Source organism: Odocoileus virginianus, chromosome 10, assembly GCF_023699985.2.
Source record: "Odocoileus virginianus isolate 20LAN1187 ecotype Illinois chromosome 10, Ovbor_1.2, whole genome shotgun sequence".
NCBI lineage: Eukaryota > Metazoa > Chordata > Mammalia > Artiodactyla > Cervidae > Odocoileus > Odocoileus virginianus.
The window spans coordinates 46,966,058-46,988,417 of record NC_069683.1 but is presented as its reverse complement, the minus strand read 5'-3'; the positions used below and the strand labels follow the sequence as shown (position 1 = coordinate 46,988,417).

Here is a 22,360-nt window from a genome sequence, read left to right as displayed (position 1 = left end):
CCACAACCTGCAGGATGCAGAAAATGCTTTCCAAGAGTTCATCGAATCCTGAAGCATTTATGCCACAGGATCAAACAAATTATTTCTTGTTGGCAAAAATGTATTGATTGTAATGGTTCCTATTTTGATTAATAAAGATGTTATTAGAGCCTAGTTAAAATAATACACACACAAAATTCATGGTCTGAAACCGCAATTATGTTTGCACCAATCTAATAATAGGCCTTGCTAGAGAATCAGTGCCCACTCCTGAATCAGTCCCTTTGGCTAGAGAATGCTGTATTCTTTTTGGCCAAGCCAGATTCATATGCCCTTTCCTAGAGGTAGTGGGTGAGGTCATCCCTTCTGAACACATGTACTGGGAGCAGAGTAGATCCCCAAAGGAAAACTGGGGATGTCATGTTGAAAAAAGAAATTGATATTTTGGAGACAGAAAAATAAAGATATCTGTCTCTAAATATTTGGAGACAGACTACACTTTTTGCATTCCGCTAGGTGCCTCAGGATAGAGGTAGGGTGGTGGTCAGCTAACTGACACAATTCTTGGTGCTTCTACATGAATTAAGGGAAATAAGGGCAATGCCAAAGAATGTTCAAACTACTATACAATTGCGCTCATTTCACATGCTAGCAAGGTAATGCTCAAATCCTTCAAGCTAGGCTTCAACAGTACGTGCACCGAGAACTTCCAGAAGTACAAGCTGGATTTAGAAAAGGCAGAGGAAACAGATCAAATCGCCAACTTGCTTTGGATCATAGAAGAAGCAAGGGCATTCCAGAAAAACATCTGCTTCATGGACTATGCTAAAGCCTTTGACTGGGTAGATCACAACAAACTGTGGAAAACTCTTCAAGAGATGGGAATACCAGACCACCTTACCTGCCTCCTGCAAAACCTGTGTGCAGGTCAAGAAGCAACAGTTAGAACCGAACGTGGAACAAAAGACTGGTTCAAAATTGGGAAAGGAGTACATCAAAGCTGTATGTTGTCACCCTGCTTATTTTACTGCTATGCAGAGTACATCATGGAAAATGCCAGGCTGGATGAAGCACAAGCTGGATTCAAGATTGCTGGGAGAAATATCAGGAACCTCAGATATGCAGATGACACCACCCTAATGGCAGAAAGTGAAGAGGAATTGAAGAGTGTCTTGATTAAGGTGAACAAGAAGGGTAAAAAAGCTGGCTTAAAACTCAGCATTCAAAAAATGAAGATCATGGCATCTGATCCCATCACATCATGGCAAATAGATGAGGGAAATTTGGAAACAGTGACAGATTTTATTTTCCTGGGCTCCAAAATCACTGTGGATGGTGACTGCAGCCATGAAATTAAAAGACACTTGCTCCTTGGAAGAAAAGCTATGACAAACCTAGACAGCATATTAAAAAGCAGAGATATCACTTTGCTGACAAAGGTCCATATATTCAAAGCTGTGGTTATTCCAGTAGCAATGTATGGATGTGAGGGTTAGACTATAAAGAAGGCTGAGCACCAAAGAATTGATGTTTTCAAACTGTGGTGCTGGAGAAGACTTGAGGGTCCCTTGGATAGCAGGGAGATAAACCAGGCAATCTTAAAGGAGATCATCCCTCAATTTTCATTGGAAGGGCTGAAGCTGAAGCTGAAACTCCAATACTTTGGCCACCTGATGGAAAGAATCAACTCATCAGAAAACACCCTGTTGCTGGGAAAGATTAAGAACAGGAGGATAAGGGGGCAACAGAGGATGATCTGGATGGATGGCATCACAGAATCAATGGACATGAGTTTGAGCAAACACCGGGAGATAGTGATGGACAGGGAAGCCTGGTGTGCTGCAGTCCCTGGAGTCACAGAGTCAGACACAACCTAGCAACTGAACAACATTGCAGTGTTTAAAGAGAAGGCAAGACCTCGCAAGGATTGTTAATTGCAGCTTTAAGTATGCTATCTTCTTTTTTGTATGATTAAGCTCAGTTAAACTATACATAATAAAAAGTAAAATACATAGAGCAACATCTAACCTTTCAGTTCTTTGAAGTAGTCAAGGCCAGCAGCATGCTGAGACCAGACTAGACTGTCATTACAGCTCAGTAACCATTAGCTTTTAGGCAGAAAGCTCAACTGAGGAGCACGAAGCAACAGGTAGAGATGCCTCAGAACTGTCAAAAAGTCTTATAGTCTCTCTCCAAAAAAGAGTAACTTTTCCTACTTGTATTAGCTTTTGTTAGTGTGATTCCATAAGGAGTCTTACCTCAGTTAAAGATAAACCTTTTTTCCTTCTGCCTTGTATCCCTGACCCCACTCCTTCTAAGAACCTCTGTCCTTGTAGCAGTTAAGCATCCTCGTAAGCAGAATATTCATACCCTTTGTCTCTTCTCACCCTTTTCAGGGTTGTATTTCTATGCTGTGGCCTTAAAATTTCAAAAGGGGAGAAAGCCTTTCAGGGAGCTCTGCTCATCCCGTTATACCCTTGAGTCCCCTTGGCGCTTGGATGAGGAAATGTTATCAGAAGAGTGCAAATGCAGGCTCAGTCAGCTCCTCTAAATACCTTTGAGGTATATATCTATTTCATATTACACAGCAGGAATTGTGTTTCTTCAGTATTGTAAAAACCAAATAAACAGGGGAGATTAAATGTAAAATTAAGCAAAGACCATTTAGTTCTTGGGAAGAAGCATCAGTAGTCATAAGCCAGGAAGTAGAGATGGATTGCTTAATATAGATTTAAATCCCATGGTCTGCTCCTAATCTGATTCCTATCCTGGTTTGCAGTTCCACTTCTGACATACAGGCTTCCATTTAGTTTCTGTGTAGCTGAGGAGTTCCTGGCTCCAACCCTTAAGTCACAGAAGCCAGAGCAAGCACAAGCACCACTTTATGCTCATGCTGAATGAGAACTAGTCAACCAGCCTAGAGATTTATGGGAAATCCATAGTTTTTGTCATGTTTAAGTGCTGCATTGTTACAGCTAGTAGCTCAGTTTCCTCTTTGATTTTAATAATACTCTCTATTTAACCTGTTTTTTTTAAAGGTATAGCAAATAGAACATGTCAACAGATAAATGCATCTTTTAAGTTTCTTGGTTTTAGCCACCCCCAAATCAGGCCAGCTTGTCCAGTTGGTCGGTTTGTAACCATTTTGCCAAAAATGCCTTGAATCTTGGAACAAAAGTTGGCAAGTCTTACCCAAAGCCTTTTAAAATGTACCATAGTCAAGGAATGGGAGAAGAAACAGCTATGATTTTATCACAACTGTTGTGTTATCTGCCCTTCCACGTCTTAATACCTGTCCTTTCTATAGCCCCTCCCCCTAGGTCTGGATGGAGGATACTTTAAAGTGAAATGACAGACCAGGAGAATAACAACAACATCTCAAGTAACCCCTTTGCTGCTCTTTTTGGCTCCTTGGCTGATGCCAAACAGTTTGCAGCAATCCAAAAAGAGCAGCTGAAGCAGCAATCTGGTAAGTGGAAGAGCCAATAGCCGTGGATGAGATGACCTAGAATGGGGTCTTCCCAAATTAAGTATTCTTCGGGTTGTTAATTGCAACTGGAATTTATATTTAGGGCAGAAGTTGGTATTTTGTTTGTACTTTTTGTTTGTTTGGTTTGGGGGACTTCTCCCTGTCCTATCCTTGGCTTAAAAGACCAGAGAACAGGTGGTTCTGGAGTAACAGATGCCCATCATGCTCCCAAAGCTGTCAAGCTTTCTTACTTTATAAATCACCTAGTGAAAGATACTTAACAAAGATGCTAAAATTTTTTTAACAGAGGAAACTGAGGTTATAGTTGTAGGTGTGGAAAACAAGTCACATGCAGCTGTAGACAGCAGGTGTGTTAAAGGAAGACTTAGAGCTTTCTAGCCTATAGAGAAATGAGATTTATTCTTAAGCCCAGTGCTTCAGAGTCTTATCTCAAGCAAAATGCTTCTTTCATTACACTTGAATAGCTTACTGCTTTTAGAACAGACTTCTAGGAAAATCTGATCCTTACCCTTCATGAGAAGAAAATTAGGACAAGATCTCACTAATCAGAAAAGTGATTTTCCTCATCTGGGATCAAAATAAAGATCAAGTCTAGCTTCTTCCCCATAGGTAATATATGAACTAGAAGAATTAGGATGCTGTTTCCCAAATATGTTCGTTTTCTGAGGGTATGCACAAACTTTCAGGCCAGAAATTGCTCCCTTTCTCCTCCCTCCAAAAAAAATAATGGTGTTTTTATTTTTAGGAAAGGAGAAACATTTATACTTTGCCTTTATTTTGTTTATTTCAGAAGTGTTCAGATATGTACACTTACTTACGGCCTTACTCTCTGATTAGGATTGAATAAAAAGGAAGTAAGAGCAAGACAGATGAGTAGTCAACAGAGACGGATGAAACAAAGAAGAAATACATGGAATGCTGACCTTTTTAACATGATGGGAAGCGGCAGCTCTGAGTCTCAGTCTCTGAAAACTTTCCTAGATTTCTAAAATACAGGCTCAGAATGGGAACCCTTGGGTTAGGAGATTGTAGGAGATGAAGAGTGAGGAATTGAAATGAGGAAAGGAAATGAAAAAAAATTTTAAGTGTGTGGTTGAGGGAAATTTTGCTAATTAGCACCTGTCACTCTTGGAATTCAGAGGAGACCTTAATGGTATAGGAATAGAGCAACTGAACACTCATCCTTCTGGCCATAAACAGATGTAAGGCTGGCGAGGATTGGGAGCATTGCAGTGGGAACAAGTCAGGTGCATGCCCTTCTGTTACTATTTTGGCACTATCATCGTCTTTGTTTGTTTGCACTGAGTTTGCCAGGTCACCAGGTCTAACCTGTTTCCCTCCAGCAGTTAGTACTCTAAGAAAACCTTTGACCTCCTGTATTGAGCTTCACTTTTGCTCAGTTCACCACACTGAAGCAACTCTTGTGTCTGAGAATTTTGCCCGGACTTTCAGAGTAACCATTTTATCATCAGAGGGAAAAAGCAGATACAGGCTTGCATGTGGCTTTTAGTGAGCAACACTGCATATACACCCCTTCAGCATCAGTGCCATTCTGAGAAGCTTTCTTTTAAGTTGCTTTATAAAAAAGTAAAAAAGATTCTATCAATAAGAAAAAAATAACTAATTGAAAATGGGGATAGTTTATATATACTCAAATTACTTAAAAAAATCCAATCTAGCTAATAATTAGAGAAATACCCATTAAGACAACAATTAGATAGTTTTTAGTCTGTGCAGTTTGTGAAGCTTTAAACAGGCACTCTCTCAAATACTGGTGCTGCTGTTAGTTGCCAAGTTGTGTCTGACTCTTTGTGACCCCCCATGGACTGTAGCCCACTAGGCTTCTCTGTCCATGGGATTTTCCAGGCAAGATTACTAGAGCGGGTTGCCATTTTGTTCTCCAGGAGAGGATCTCCAGGGGATCTTCCTGACCCGGGGATCTTCCTGACGCAGGGATCTAACCCGAGTCTCCTGCTTTGTAGGTGGATTTTTTACCACTGAGTACTGGTGAAGCCCCATGTACTCGTAGCCATGTAAATTAGAGTAGTTTTGGTTTTCTTTTTTGCTACATGAGGTCCAGCTGTGGCACACAGGATCTTTAGTTATGGCATGTGGGATCTCCTCGAGAAGGAAATGGCAACCTACTCCAGTATTCTTGCCTGGGAAATCTCATGGACAGAGGAGCCTGACAGGCTACCATCCTTGAGGGTCACACAGAATCAGACGTGACTTAGGGCCTAAGCAAAAACAACAAATGTGGGATCTAGTTCACTAACCAGGGATTAAACCCTGGCCCCCTGCATTGGAAGCATGGAGTCTCAGTCACTAGACCACCAGGGAAATCCCAGAATAGTCTTTCTGAGAGTAATTTGGTAGTACATATATGTTAACTTTTAAATATTCAGGCTTTTTAATCTAGCAGTTCTGCTTCTATGAATTTATCCTACAGAAGTATTCATACAAGTGCACAAAAATAATAAGTTACATGTGGTACAGTGTTGTTTGAAATCATGAGAAATTGGAAACAATCCAAATGTCCATCAGTTGAGAAGTCACTACATAGATCATATTTTGTGCATTCAACGTAATACAGGGCAGCTATTGAAAAGAATGAGGTTGGCTTATAACTGACCTAATAGAGAGGTATTGGTGCTGATTAAGTTTAAAAAGCAAGGGAATTCCCTGGCAGTCCAATGGTTAGGACTCTGTGCTTTCACTGCCAAGGACCTAGGTTTGATCCCTGGTGAGGGAACTAAGATCCCACAAGTCAAGCATCACGGCCAAAAAATAAATAAATAAAAATTTAAGAACAAGAAAAATGTGTTCTCTTAAAATGAGGGAAAAGCCATATATTTAATATAATTAAAGGCATGTTGATCTATTAGATAATTCTTTGCTCACTACGATTCTGTAGGGAAGATAGTATTGCTACTTTTGGCATTGTGGAATACAATTAATTATGAGTAGAAAAAATAAAACTTAGTTTTTGAAATATGGTAGATTTTATAACCAGCGATTTCAGAATTCTGTACTTAAGATGTTTCCTGATACAACTCAATAGCAAAAAACCCAAACAATCCAATTTAAAAATGGGCAGAGGATCTGAATGAACATTTTTCCAAAGATGACATATAGATGGTCAACATCTGCATGAAAAAGTGCTCAACATCATTAACCAGGGCAATGTAAACCAAAACCACTACACGCTTGTTAAAATGGTTATTATCAAAAAGACAAGAAATAACAGGTGTTGGCAAGGATGTGGAGAAAAGGGCACCCTTGTGCAGTGTTGGTGGGATTATAAGTTGGTTCAGCCACTGTGGAAAATATCAGCATGGAGGTTCCTAAAAAAATTAAATATAAAGCTACCATATGATCCAGCAATTCTACCTCTGGGTATTTATCCAAAGAAAACAGAAACACTAGTTGGAGAAGATACATGCACCCCCATGTTCATTGCAGCATTATTCAGGTGGACAGTAGATGGGCTTTGAGGGCATTGTGCTGAGGCAAATAAGTCAGAGAAAGACAAATACCATATGATCTCACTTATATTGGAATATTAAAAAAAAAAAAAAAAAAGCTATTAGATACAGAGACTAGATTAGGGGTTGCCAGAGGCAGGGGTTGGAGGTGACAAAATGGGTGAAGAGTTTCGAAAGGTACAAACTTCCAGTTATAAAATAGTCATAAGGATTCACTGAACAGCATGGTGACTGTAGTTAACAATACTGCATTGCATGTGTATTTGAATGTTGCAAAGAAAGTAGATCTTAAAAATTCTTACCACAAGAAAAAAAAATTATAGCTATTTATGATGACATAGGGGCTTCCCAGGTGGCACTAGTGGTAAAAAACCTACCTGCCAGTGCAGGAGACAAGAGACATGGGTTCAGTCCCTGGGTTGGAAAAATCTCCTGAGGGAGGGCATGGTAACCCACTCCAGTATTCTTGTCTGCAGAATCACATGGACAGAGGGGCCTGACGGGCTACACAGTCCATGGGGTCGCAAAGAGTTGGACACAACTAAAGTGACTTAGCACGCACACAGATACCGTGACAGATGTTAACCTGATTTATTGTGGTGATCATTTAACAATATATACAAATATTGTCATGTACACCTGAAACAAATATATGTCAGTGATACCTTAATTTAAAAAAAACAAGATGTTGCCTGACTTGAGATGTTCACAAATAAGTTAATACCCAAAATTAAGCTCCCCCCCTTGGTGATATTTATCATGTATACTTGGTTTGCTCCTAAAGAGAGGATTGTAACTGTTAATAACTTACATTTTCTGGCAGATGAACTCCCAGCCAGCCCAGATGACTCGGATAATAGTGTGTCAGAGAGCCTGGATGAATTTGATTATTCTGTGGCTGAGATCAGCCGCTCATTCCGTTCACAGCAGGAAATATGTGAGCAACTCAACATCAATCACATGATCCAAAGGATCTTCCTCATCACTCTGGACAACAGTGAGTTACAGATTTGCAGCCAGTGGATTCACTTCTCTGCCTTTCCTGCTTGGGCTAGGGATTCACTCTTAGAAACTTACTGTATCTGATGGTTAAACAAACCCACCAAACTCCCAGGAACACAGGGTTTATTTATATTTTCAAGGAAGCTTTTGTTAAAGCAGTATTTTGACAGACATACAACTTTTATTTCTGTTTTGATACTGACTGGACAGTGTGGCTGCTGCTGCCTTTTCTACTTTAAAAGGGCTATGGGAATGGTAGCCAAGTGTGTTTTCTTCTCAGAGGTGATCTAAACATTTTGATGCAAGCCCCAAGAAGAATTAGATAGTGTTTCCCCTCTGTGCCCTGTCTGTAGTTAAACCCCCAAACTACTGCTGATGTCTGGGATTTACTCTTTAAATGTCATGATGTTAGGTTTATAATAAAGCATGTGCTCTTTGGGGTGGGGGTGGGCGGGTTAAATCTGTAGATACTGTTCTCTGTGTCAAGATCACTCTGATATTACCTGAGTCAAACTTCAGATTCGAGAGAAATGCTGTCAAGATCAGTTGTCTATGTAAGGCAGAAGCATTATCCTTAACCTATCAGACTAAAACCATTTCTCAGGTGACCCAAGCCTGAAAAGTGGGAATGGCATCCCCAGCCGGTGTGTGTATTTGGAAGAAATGGCAGTAGACCTGGAAGATCAAGACTGGCTTGATATGAACAACGTAGAGCAGGTACCATTCTTCCATTCCTTACATATGCCTTCAGTAAAAATCAGCCATGCAGCTGAATTCTGCTCTCCATTCTCCAACCATGGCTTTCTTAGCTCTGTCTTTTAGGCTGTCTGTGTTGTCCCTCTTTTGGATCTGCTCATCTACCCATGGTCCCATGTCCAAATCTACCCATCTTGCAAGACACAGTTAACAGGTCATCCCGTTTACAAAGTTTTGCCAGATATAAGTTGTTATTTTCTCTCTGGGTTCTTACAGTAATCTCTTGCATCTCTTATAAGAATTGTCTTTTTCCATCCCATGTAGTGGTTTCTTTATGTACCTCTCTTCTCTGTCCCATGGACACTTAACTTATTGAGGCCAAGGCCCCTCTCTCTCTTTGTATCTTTTTCAAAATCAAAACTACATTCTACCTTACAAGTGTTTAATTAACATTAAACGGATGAAAGTTTGATAGGGAAGACACTTGACAACATGTAGTTTGACTTCACACATTTAAACTGTCTATGTAAAGTCTGAGTGAAATGAGCAGTCATGAAGAGGAGTAGATTCCGCATATAAGTTTAATCTCTCATTCTCCACATCATTCAACAAATATTCTTTTAATGCTTACTCTGTGCTTGGGGCTATGCTAGACACTTAAGCTTGCTTTAGGATAACGATATAAACAATCAAATTTGTATACATAATTTTTTTAATTGAGGAATAATTGCCTTACAGTGTTGTGTTGGTTTCTGCTATACAACTGTGTGACTCATCTATAAGTATTAATATACATATATCCCCTTCCTCTCGAGCCTTCTCACCAACCCTTCCCATCCCACCTCTCTGAGACTGAGCCGAACTCCATGTGTTATACACAACTTCCCACTAGCATTTTATTTCACACATGGTAGTGTGTGTATGTCAGTGCTACTCTCTCAATTCACCCCACTTTCCCCTTCCCCCCTCTGTGTCCACAAGTTCATTTTCTGTGTCTGCATCTATATTCCTGCCCTTTTTTCCCTTTTACATTCTGTGATTCTCATAATTACCTGTGTCAAAATTATCATTTATGTCTTGATGTTCTAAAACTAACTTTGCAGTGGACAGGGATGGAGGTAGATAAATCAGGAGTTTGGAATTAACAGATACACACTACTGTGTGCAAAATAGATAAACAACAGAGACCAACTGTATAGCACAGGGAACTATATTCAGTATCTTACAATACCTATAATAGAAAAGAATCTGAAAAAGAATAGATATGTATGTGTATGTGTAACTGAATCACTTTACTGTATACCTGAAACTAACACAGCATTGTTAGTCAACTATACTTCAGTAAAAAAATAAATAAAAATGTAAAAGTAAATTAACTTTGCAGTGATTTAGTATTTTTATTTGTTTTTCCTAATAGGCTGTCTTCACTCGCTTATTACTTCAAGATCCAGGCAACCACTTGATTAACATGACTTCTTCTACAGCATTGAATCTCTCTGCTGATCGAGATGCAGGGGAGAGGCACATTTTTTGTTACCTTTATTCCTGCTTTCAAAGAGCCAAGGAAGAGGTAAAGGAATCTTTGCCATTAAGTACTCTTGGGTATGACGTAACCCAGAGAATTGGATCAATGTCTTTTATATTAGTTTGTATACATCAGAGTGTATCTGGAACATAGTGTATCAGAGGTCCTGTTAGTTTGTTTCCTGAAGTTTTAATCTCTCCTTTTCCATAGCTTGGGGTCTTCCCCTTCCCCAATTAACAAGTACCTCTTATTATTCTTTCTACAAATGTCTTAAAAAAAAATCACACCTTTATAAAAAAAAAAAAGATCTGATAAATTTATTTCTACTGAGGTTTATGTAACAGAGTAGACTAAGCTTGATCACTTCCAGCAGTAGAATTTCTAAGAGGTGATTGCTTAACCCAAGGAATGAACTCTCATGGCTTTTCAAGCATCCACAGCAAAGCCATGTTGTTTTGGGACAGAGTGTCTTTCCCCTTGTGTTTGCTGTATCTGCCCTTGTGCCAGCTCGCAGAGCTAGCATCTTCCCTCTCTTTGTTGCTGTTTCCAGATTACCAAAGTTCCAGAGAACCTGCTACCCTTTGCAGTACAGTGCAGGAACCTCACTGTGTCCAATACCCGAACAGTCCTTCTCACCCCAGAGATCTATGTTGACCAAAACATCCACGAGCAGCTGGTAGATTTGATGTTGGAAGCCATCCTAGGAGGCAGTGAGTACATAAGCAAGATCTGTGAGCGTCTGCATTTGATTTCTGTAACATTCCTCTGGTTGCATTAAAAAGCCACAGAGCCACTATGGTTCCAGCATAAATGAATAAAAAGAGCTCACCCCTTGACCTTTGGGTTTCAATACCAGTAGAATTATCAAAAGTTCAACAGAGTAAAGAGCTGTGTGTAAAGGCATATAGAAATTCCTTTGGCCTCCTCTCTCTCGTTTGTCTCCCATCAGATTTTGAAGGTGTAGCTGAGTTTCTGGATGAGGTCATCGAAGCCTTGATATTAGATGAGGAAGTTCGAACATTTCCAGAAGTCATGATTCCAGTGTTTGATATTTTATCAAGCCGAATCAAAGATCTAGAACTCTGCCAGATCCTGCTGTATGCGTATCTGGACATTCTTCTCTATTTCACTAAGAAGAAGGATATGGCCAAGGTAGGTCTGAAAGCTCACATGTGTTCAGTTGAGTTGGAAGTTTATGCTTCCCTGTCCTGAGGGCAGTGTAATATTACCTATTGTATAAGAAAGGTACATTGGTTGTTACATAGTTTGTTTCGTTTTGTTTTTTGGCTACGCTGTGTGGCTTGTGGGATCTTAGTTCCCCAGTCAGGGATCGAGCCCACGTCCCCTGCATTGGCAGGCAGATCCTTAACCACTGGACCACCAGGGAAGTCCCAGTTGTTTGGATAGTCTTAACTCTTTGAAGCTCTCTCACCCCATCACTTACCTCATCATACAGACAATTGACTAGGACTTGTCTTTTCCTACAGGTTTTTGTAGACTACATTCAGCCCAAGGATCCAAGTAATGGACAGATGTACCAGAAGACCTTGCTAGGAATAATCCTGAATATCTCCTGCTTATTAAAGACACCAGGAGTCATAGAAAATCATGGCTACTTCCTGAACCCATCTCGTTCCAGTCCCCAGGAGATCAAAGTACAAGAGGCCAACATTCATCAGGTGGAGCTGTTTCCTGGTGCATTCCAGTCCCCAATCTCTTAAGTATTGTTTCCTCAGGAAGCAAATGCAGACAAAGCTGCTTGAGCCTTTTGGGAAAGCAGATTGATCTGGGTGACTCTTTGCCATAATCGTGTAAAGAAATGGCCCTCTTTTTAGCATGCGCTAAGAGCAGAGGACAGACCCTTGTCTGGGTCAGAATAAGCTGCTACTATTCTTTGCCCTGTGTTGTAGCACAGTCACCTGCTCTCGATTCTTATTTTCCTCACCAAAATATTTCTTAGAACTTCAGCTCCGAAAATCTGAATGAACTCCAGCTTAAAAGCCAAATTGTTTTCCTTTTCCTCCTTTCCCCTATGTCATCTCTGTTTGGGCTTCCTAGCATAAATTATATGGTAGAAGTCTGGCCAACATAACGGCAATCAGTGGTTGAATTGGGGGCAGTTTAAATCTCCCATCATCACACCTTTCTAAAACAGAGGTTGGCAAATTATAGCAGTGGTCAAATCCAGCCTGCCGCCTTTTTTGTAAGTAGTTGTACTGAACCTAGCCATACTTCTGTGTATTGTTTATGGCTTGACTTTATGCCACAGTGGTAGAGTTGAATAGGTGCTACAGAGACCGTATGGCATGCAAAGCCGAAACTAGTTATCATCTGGCCTTCTGAAGAGAAAGTGTACCAACCCCTACTCTAAAGCTATGTAAATGCTAGCTGTAGTTGGGCAGCTCATCAGGAAGACTTACACATGCCCAGAATTATTATTATTTTTTTTAATCAGAAATGGGGGGGCAGGGTAAGGCACAAGGAGAGTAAGGGAAAGATCAGGATTCATGTATTTTTGGAAATTGCCAGTGGCTAAGGTTTGAGAGTAACAAATATTAGGATTGTGCAATTGGAATGTTCTGTGGTTGTGTTTTCTGGTTAAACAGTTCATGGCTCGGTTCCATGAAAAGATCTACCAGATGCTGAAGAACCTACTCCAGCTCTCTCCAGAAACCAAACACTGTATCTTGTCCTGGCTCGGAAACTGTTTGCATGCAAACGCAGGCCGCACCAAGATTTGGGCCAATCAGATGCCAGAAATCTTCTTCCAAATGTATGCCTCGGATGCCTTCTTTCTGAATCTGGGTGCTGCTCTCCTGAAGCTATGCCAGCCATTTTGCAAACCCAGATCCTCTCGGCTCCTCACCTTTAATCCTACTTACTGTGCCCTGAAGGAGTTGAATGATGAAGAACGAAAAATTAAAAATGTACACATGAGAGGTAGGGGGGAGCTGGTCTTCTCAAAACTGTGTGTATGTAACATAAGGCCTTCACTTCTATATCCTTTTCCACAAAGGTCCCTCTTCCTTAAAGAAGATAAGGCAAAAAGAAAAGCTATTATAAATTTTTAAAAGACAGACCTAAAAACTGATAGTTTTAGGTGTTATGCTTTACTGAGACCTTCTATCTGAATTTGGCAGACTTGGATATTCAGTCATTCATTCATTCTTAAGTAAATGAGTAAAGGACAGTCCCTGTCCTTTTTGAACTCAAAGGCTCCAAAAGGAGGCAGATATGTTAAAAGATCATCATAATATGGTCTAGGGCTAAGCTATAGGAATCCAGAGAAGGGAGTAAATGATGAATTCTGCAGAAGGTGGAGGTCTTCATAGCTGAGTCTTAAAAAATGTGTTGGGTTTATCAAGCAAAGGAGTCCCTTTTATAGAGGAAATAACTATGAAGGTACAGAGCTGTGAAACAACTAAGGAGCAGTGGGAAGCTCCACATGGCTAGAACATGGGTAACTGGGGGAAGGGGTATGGAAATTGGCAGGAAATAAGCCTAGGGAGGAAGAATATTGAAGCCAAACTGGAGAAAACTCAAATAATACAGAGAAGTGAAAAGAAGGAAATAAACCACTCTTAGTCCTACCACTCGAAATGAATCACTCTTAATTATTATGTATTTCCTCCCAGTTTTTTAACTCTTCTAATTATAAAAGTAACACATGCTCAAAAGCAAATAATCTTATATACAGAAAAGTACAGAATAGTAACAAATGATTACCTATCTCCTGGGAAAATCTACAGTGCTATCTATCATTCCTTTTAATTTTTGGTGATTTCATGATCAAGCTAAAGAGATTTAACTGCATTTCTATAGACAGAAGCTAAAAGACATTTTTAGACCAATAGAGTAGGAATGTTATAAGATCTGTTTTTAAGAAGATATTACTCAGTTCACTGGAAGGAAGATGGAAGTTGAACTAGAATAAGGGGACACTGGAGCCAAGATAGATGTCTATGGCAAGACATTTACTCTTCCTTTTCCTTTCTTTGAGGTTTGGACAAAGAGACATGTTTGATTCCAGCTGTACGGGAGCCAGAGTTTCCCCAGAACTACAACCTTGTAACAGAGAACCTTGTCCTGACGGAGTACACCTTGTACTTGGGATTTCACAGGTAGCTCCTGTAATGTCATTGGGAAAGAACTGTTTGGTTGTGTTGATATCAGAAGGTTAAAAGTGAGTCTTATAACAATCTCACTTTATTCTGAAGGCCTACATTAGGATCTAATAGGAAAAGGGCATTATACGCATTAATCTGTGTCTAGATCAACTGGCTTTATCCATGTACCTTGAATTTATTTTGCATTTTTGACCTGTTAAACTTTTTAAAAAATTAAAGATACACTATATAATATAAATATAGTGTAAAGATACACTATATATTTCTCTCGATCTGGACATTTTTAAATCACTGTCTTCCTTTTGTCATCCATACAAGTGGAATTTTCATTTAATATTTCACATTCTGCTCTTCAATTTTCATTACTTATTATGCCTGATGAAAAAAGAGAAAGCTTTATTCTATGGTATAGAGAGACAAAATTGACAAAAATTAAAGAAATGTTTTAAGAGATTTCAGAACAATTATAAAATCTGTATCAAAGAGGATTCTGCATGTGTGAAAATTTGAAAGCTAAGGTGTGTAACTTCCGAAAATGGTCTGGTTCTGGCTAACCGCATGTCATTCTGTGATTTTTTTTTCCCCCTCTGATTTAGCTGATTGTGACAAACATTTTATAAATAAGGGGGAAAAATAGCTACTCACTCATAGTTATAGTCTATAGGAAGGCATATTGAGGACAGGAATTTTTAATGGCTTTTTGGGAAACTTAAAATGACATAGCATTTTTCAAAGGTCATCAGATTTTTCAAAAAATGAAATTATATCTTTACTAGAGATACTTTCTCTCTCTGTCATTGATATTTTAAATGAGACAGTAGATAACAACTTACCATGTATTTATTAGCCTATTAAAACACAAAAATGAAAGTCTAGCTAACTGTAGACATCATCCACAGAGCCAAAGAGAATGAGTTTGAACTGTACACGCAGACACAACTCTCCATGACATTGAACTCTGGGTCTTCCTTTCATTAGAGAACATTTGGATGACTTTTTTTGAAGAATCATTTAATTTTTATTGAACATCTGAGGACTGGAAGCTGCTGTTAGGTTGCATTCCAGGTGGCTTCTGGTTTATATATGGTCATTGCTAATCTGCGAAGTGCCTGGTGGCTCAGTCTGTAAAGAATCTGCCTGCAGTGCAGGAGACCTGGGTTTGATCCCTGGGTTAGGAAGATCCCCTGGAGAAGGAAATGGTAACCCGCTCCAGTATTCTTGCCTGGGAAATCCCAAGGACAGAGGAGCCTTGCAGGCCTCAATCCATGGGGTTGCAGAAGTTGGACATGACTTAGTGACTAAACCACCACTACCATCACCACCATTGCTATTCTGAATTCTATTCTCACCAGCTTTAGTTCTCTACTAACCATGAAAAGACTGTCCATATACCCACATCCAAGTACAATTATTGCCTTTGGGTGGTGTCAAACTATCTTGTACTTTGTGTAATCATTATATATTGTACATAATAAAAGCCCAGTCTACACCCTGCTCAACCAAGCCACTATTCTTTGGATAGTGCATTTCAGCCAAAGGCAAATAACTATATGTTGAATATTTGGTAACATTTTCCCAGTGCTCTGCTCCCAGCCCCATCCTGTCAGTAACTTTTGTGACATCTGTGTCATCACAACCGCAGCCCTACATCCTAAAAGGGAATACTAGAATAAATATATGAGGATTTGTTTTTCAGAAACAGTCTGTACTCAACCATCTGTGTGTGAGCCTTCTGACCCAGTCTCTTCTGCTCTCTTGAGGGCAGGTTGCATGATCAGATGGTAAAAATCAACCAGAATCTGCATCGGCTGCAGGTAGCCTGGCGGGACGCTCAGCAGAGTTCCAGCCCTGCTGCTGACAACCTCCGGGAGCAGTTTGAACGACTGATGACCATCTATCTTTCTACCAAGACGGCCATGACTGAGCCGCAGATGCTGCAAAACTGCCTAAACTTGCAGGTGTCCATGGCTGTTCTCCTGGTTCAGCTGGCCATAGGCAACGAGGGCTCCCAGCTGATGGAGCTGACTTTCCCTTTGCCAGATGGCTACAGTTCTTTGGCTTATGTGCCAGGTGAGCTGGCTTTCCCTTGGGAACTTCCTATTTATAGCCATCTGAGTTTAACTGGGTCACTTTGGAAGTATAATACTCAAAATATCCTACCTTAGCTATCATTCAGCTGTTTTTGGAGAAACAACTCAAACTCGTAGATAATGACTATTGGTCAGAGCCTCGGAGAACTGACAGCTGGTTCCTCAGTTATGTTGCCACTGCTCTGCAGATCAGAAAATAATCTTCAGAGGGTGAAGTGCAGTCAGGGTTTTCAGAGCTGTTAGTTTCTATCTTAATATCATTGGTCATTCGACTTATAAATTTATCTGTCTAACCCTCCCCCCCGTGCTAGTCTTTAGGGAAAAAAAAGTCATCTCCTCTTGGTTAACCCAGAACGGAGAGTGTGTATGTCTATTTTATTGATTGAGGGGTCAGCAGATATTGTCCATCAAATTTAGGTTATATTTTTTTCTTTAACTTTTATTTTATCTTGGAATATAGTTAGTTTACAATACTGTGTTGGTTCTAGGTGTACAGCAAAGTGACTCAGTTATATATATACATACATACATTCTTTTTCAGAGTTTTTTTCCATATAATTGGGAAATTTGAGAAATTTCCTGTGAAATACAGTAGGTCCTTGTTGATTACCTATTTTATATATAGTAGTATGTATGTGTTAATCCCAAACTCCTAATTTATCCCCCTGCACTTCTTTTCCCCTTGGTACAAATTACATGCTCTTAATCCCTGTACTAATCATTGATTGCTGAGTAACAGATTACCCCAAACATAGCAACTTAAAACAACAAACATTATTACACACAGTTCCCTCAGGTCAGCAATCCAGGATTAGTTTAGCTGCATGGTCCTGACTTTGGTCTCTCATGAAGTTGCAGCCAGGCTATCCACCAGGGCCATAGGAATCTGAAGACTCGACCAGGGCTGGAGGATCTGCTTACAAGCCTAGTCATGTGGTTGCTGACAGATCACAGTTGCTTGCTGGCTTCTTTTCCAGGCCACACAGGACTCTCTTTAGTAACTATTCATGGTATGGCAGCTGGCGTCTCTCAGATCAGGGGACAAAAATGGAAGCTGTCGGCTTTTATAACCTAATTATGGAAATAACATACCATCATTTCTGGAGTAGTGGAGGAGGAGATATACAAGGTCATAAATACAAGAAGGCTAGGATCAGTGGAGCACCCCAGAGACTGATGACCATAGTCATCTAATGTTTTCATCTCTATTCAAGTTTCTTCATCTAAACAGGTTATTTTAACTCAGTTAGCCTTGAGTGTGGAAGTATATATCCAATGGTGTACTTTCTTAAACTGCAGTGGTGTGTTAACAATGTTTTATATCTCTACTGTTCTTCTGTTTACTTGGATAAAACTAAAAATTGCCTTACATTCAAAGGAGGTTCTGCATTTTTTTAACTATCATCCTTCCTAGTACCTGCAAGACATTTGGGGTTCTTGTAAACCTTCACTAAGTAGAGTAAAAGAGAAAAATTTAAATACCACTTAATACAAAGAGTCAGATGTTTGGCTAATTCCAGTGAAAATTTTCTTTCTCAGAATTTTTTGCAGATAACTTGGGTGATTTCCTCATTTTTCTCCGTCGCTTTGCCGATGACATCTTGGAGACGTCGGCAGATTCCTTGGAACATGTCCTTCATTTTATCACCATTTTCACTGGAAGCATAGAAAGGTGAAGTGCTGAAAGCGTGGCTCTTGTCACAGTGCAGAGCTGTGAAACATTCAGAAGACTTCTAAGCCAAGAAATAAACAAGCCTGAATCATAAGGGGTTGCCTTCAGAAGTTGTGTTAACATTAATGAATCACCTGACTATCCTTATGAGTAGCCCAAAATCCCATACTTGAGAGGCATAATAAACAAAGGACTTTGCCCACAGAGAATTTGAACCTGCATGTAAGGTACCAGATGGGAATTCCCCTGCTAGTCCCTGGTTAAAATACTTAACCTTCATGCCGGAGAACTTGCCAGGCGCTAATGATCTTCTAATGTCTGATAACAGAGTTTGCTCTACAGTCCTGAATTGGATGAGCAGTAAACTTAGGTAAATGCTCTCTGATCTCAAGACTTACCATTCACAGCTTCTAGTCCTTTTTCCCAGAGGAAGATGCTCACTGACCTGTAGAGTTGCTTCTCTGATTTCCTGGTGGTGGTAGACCAAAGGAAACAATGTGTGCGTAAGTGAGAATTTTCTGTACAGAGCCACAGTTCCCTGAGCTGAGTCACTGAGACGTAGATAGAACCCACTCCTCCACTGAACTGAACGGGCCTAGGGAGAAATTCTAAACCAACAAGTGTCAGGTACACCAGGTATGCATTGTAAGTAATGTAGAATAATTAATTATATCCTGGTCCTTATCCCCAGAAAGCCTGGAAAGGCAAGTTTATCCCAGGTGAAGCTGTCAGAGAATAGTAAACAGTAAGACATTATTAAAGAGAAATAAACAGAGTGGCAGAGCATTAAATAGAAACTTAACTACTCACCCTTGTTATTAGTAAGCTGTGATCATAAGAGCTGAATGGTATACTCTGCACATCCCCAAGAAATTGACAGACTTAAAACTGCTCAGTCCTGTTTTCTCCTGTAACTCTCTGTACAGATAATACAGATACTATATGATGATATGATGTTTTGATTCCTCATGTGGAGAAAAACAGTTATAAATTTGAGGGTAAAGTTTTCTGCTTCCTCAGTTTGCTTTCTGCCCTATTCATAGGATGAAGAATCCCCACCTAAGGGCCAAACTGGCTGAGGTGCTGGAAGCAGTGATGCCCCACATGGATCAGACCCCAAATCCCTTGGTATCCAGTGTCTTCCACCGGAAACGTGTGTTCTGCAACTTTCCCTATGCATCCCACCTTGCAGAAGCTCTCATCAAGGTCTTTGTGGACATTGAGTTTACAGGTAAAGCAATCTAGAATCAAGAAGCTAATGCATCGCTTAATCAGTTTTTATATGGAAAATACCATAAGCCATCATTTACTGAATATCTACCATGTGCTACCTTAATGCTAAGTGCTGTTTTCACATTGTTTCCTTGTCACCACCTTGTTAAAATTTCCTTGTCAAAAATACAGGAAAGTTTTACTGTATTATCCCCGTTTCCCTATGAAGACACAGATGCTCAAAAAAGATTATTTGTTTATGTCATACAACTAAGTGGTAGAATCAAATCTGTCTCACTTTAAAAAAGAAAGACATATACTCCTAGTAACTTTACTATATTTTTTTATAGACTCATATTCAAATAAATTGGGCTGTCCAGTTAAAACCTGAGACTTTATATTTTTCTTGCCTCAAAATTACAGAACGGTGACGACTAAGACAGTGTGATTGATATATTCTTTTATCTTGTCCAGACAGTCTAACTCTCCTACAGTTTGTTAGATTAAGAATAACAGCAGGAAACATTCCCTAATTTCTCTCATGGCCTTTTGAGCTCTAACCCTGAGATGCTGTGTTTGAGTTAAGCAGTACCCCATCTCAACCAGTAAACAAGATAGCAAAGCAGTTATTTAAGACCCCTTTAAAGGAGTGTCCTACCATCCAGTGATAAATACAGTTAACATTAAAGCGATATTTAGCATTTTACTGACTGCTTTTCTGTATTAGAATTTGGACTTCATTACTTGCTTACCTCTGAGACTTACTTTCCTCATTTGTAAAATGGGGTTGAAGTGATGATTGAGGTAGTATATGTAAATTCTAATTTTATATATATACATATATGTGTATAAGAAGTTGCACAATAAACCCTGCAATTATCTCATTATATGGCCACTACAACTCTTTGGTTGTAATACTAGAGGATGAATTATAAAATAATTATTTGTTTGGCTGCTCGGGGTCTTAGTTGTGGCTTGCAGGATCTTCAGTCTTTGTTGTGGCATGTGGAATCTTTAGTTGCAGCATGCAAACTCTTAATTGAGCACATGGGATCTAGTTCCCTGAACAGGGAATGAACCTGGGCCCCCTACCTTGGGAATGCAGAGTCTTAGCCAGTGGACCACCAGGGAAGTCCCAAGGGTGAATTATAACTGTTTTATTTTCTGAGAAAGTAGAAGTTGAAAAAGATTTAAGAGACTTGCATTAAGTGGAGCCAGAAGGAAAACCGAAGTCTTCTGACTCCAAGTCCCACACTCCTCCTTTATTATATGACCCAGCCTATAGAGCTCTAGTGGTACCTTTGGCATGTCAAAAGGTGTACAAGCCTCAGATTTTCAGCTCCTGGCCTGATTTTTCAGAGTAATCAGGACCCAGTTGACCCCACAGTTGGGATGTTATCCATGAAGAATGTGGGGATTACTTAGTGACCCATGCTGCATGTGGCTGTCACTGCCACAATGGCGAGCTCAGAGGCCTCATTCAGAGTCAGATAAGCACTCTATGTTTGGATGTGAAAGCATTTGTTTCCCTTGGCTTTTTATTTTGCAGCTCAGTCCTCATCCTTTTCTGGGGTCTGTATCCTTTATATCTGTCTCCCTCTTGTTCTGTCGATAAGGAAGTAAGTTAACACTTGGCTACAACTCTAGATCTTTATAAACTCCCAGGACTGGCTTTACCAGTATCCTTAACACATTCAGAATTTTTTAAAAATGGCTACACATAGACATAGGGCTTCCCCAGTGGCTCAGAGATAAAGAATCCACCTGCCAATGGAGGAGACACAGGTTCAATCCCTGGGTCAGGAAGATCCCTTGGAGAGAGAAGTGTCAACCCACTCCATCTTTCTTGCCTGGGAAATCCCATGGACAGAAGAGCCTGGTGGGCTAGTCTGTGGGGTCACAAAGAGTTAGACAGGATTGATATCCATCTGTCCGCACATAGACATAAGCTCATATTCTTTCTCTAATGGCACTGGCTTTTCTGATGTTTTACTCTACCTTACTCCAGGAGACCCCCATCAGTTTGAGCAGAAGTTTAATTACCGCCGCCCCATGTATCCCATCCTCAAGTACATGTGGGGAACAGATACCTATCGAGAGAGCATTAAGGTGAGAGTGTTTTTGGTGAAACCAAGACTGAGTTATCTTTGCTGCAGATAAGCCCAGTGGGTTGTGATTCTAGACTAAACTGGTGTTCTCTTGGGCTGGGTCTTACAGGATTTGGCTGACTATGCCTCTAAGAATTTAGAAGCCATGAATCCTCCACTTTTCCTCCGCTTTCTTAACCTGCTAATGAATGATGCCATCTTCCTTCTGGATGAAGCCATACAGGTAAAACAAACAAATTTAACTGCTCTTATACCATCATACATACTTTTTACCTCTTAGTCATAACAGAGCAATCCTTATGCCCCAAGTACCTATCTTGGACACCAAAATTTTGCAAGTAATGTACTGCCAACCTTGCTGTTATAGTTTGATAGATATTCTTCCGTTAGAGACCAAGATCAAGGGTCATCGAAGCCTTATGAGCTAGGATGAGATTTTGGCAGAATGGAAAAGCAAGTGTGAAAGAAAGGCCAGACTGGCCCAACTAATCAGTCTAGCAGTACAGAAAGAAATCAGAGAATCTTCATTCAGTTAGTGACTTTCATCTTTCTTCCATTGCAAGACATTGGTAACAGTGAACAACCAAAGCAATGATCCTTATCCCTCTTTCCTAAAAGACTCTGACTTTTATGCCACTATTTGAAAAAAGTCTCTGGTTTGGGTAATTTTTTTCACATAGAGACTCCAAATCATCAGTATTTTTCATTTGTCCACTGCTTCCCAAATCTTTAGGTCTATCTGAAACATGAGTTTTACAACATACACCAGAGGCCACTCAGCTCCTTCTGCTTAACCATATCTTGTGGAGCTGCCTCTTGCTCCTATAAAAATTCCCTTTATCTGCAACAGGTGTAAGACAGGGCAGTGACCCAGGGGAGACAGAGCAGGTAAGTCATGAGGGTAGTCTGTTGGATAGCCCACACATTCCTCGTGTTGATTAGCAGCCTCCCAGTAACTTGCATTTAATTTGTGA

The 22,360-nt window shown here is 40.0% G+C and overlaps 1 protein-coding gene across 2 annotated transcripts in view; it reads left to right on the top strand.

Moving 5' to 3' along the window:
- Nucleotides 1-22,360, top strand: part of UBE4A (ubiquitination factor E4A) — a 38,759-nt gene that overhangs the window by 4,923 nt on the left and 11,476 nt on the right. Inside the window, exons 2-16 of one of the 2 annotated variants that reach the window (XM_020886698.2) lie at nt 2,376-2,541; nt 3,287-3,448; nt 7,778-7,951; nt 8,561-8,673; nt 10,070-10,222; nt 10,728-10,887; nt 11,127-11,329; nt 11,665-11,856; nt 12,784-13,117; nt 14,178-14,298; nt 16,070-16,374; nt 17,934-18,066; nt 19,110-19,297; nt 21,287-21,387; nt 21,496-21,609. In XM_020886698.2, coding sequence (XP_020742357.1) covers nt 3,328-3,448; nt 7,778-7,951; nt 8,561-8,673; nt 10,070-10,222; nt 10,728-10,887; nt 11,127-11,329; nt 11,665-11,856; nt 12,784-13,117; nt 14,178-14,298; nt 16,070-16,374; nt 17,934-18,066; nt 19,110-19,297; nt 21,287-21,387; nt 21,496-21,609 — 2,412 coding nt within the window. In that variant the 5' untranslated portion in view covers nt 2,376-2,541; nt 3,287-3,327. The remainder of the gene's footprint in view (nt 1-2,375; nt 2,542-3,286; nt 3,449-7,777; nt 7,952-8,560; nt 8,674-10,069; nt 10,223-10,727; nt 10,888-11,126; nt 11,330-11,664; nt 11,857-12,783; nt 13,118-14,177; nt 14,299-16,069; nt 16,375-17,933; nt 18,067-19,109; nt 19,298-21,286; nt 21,388-21,495; nt 21,610-22,360) is intronic. The other variant, XM_020886697.2, reaches the window with a different exon arrangement.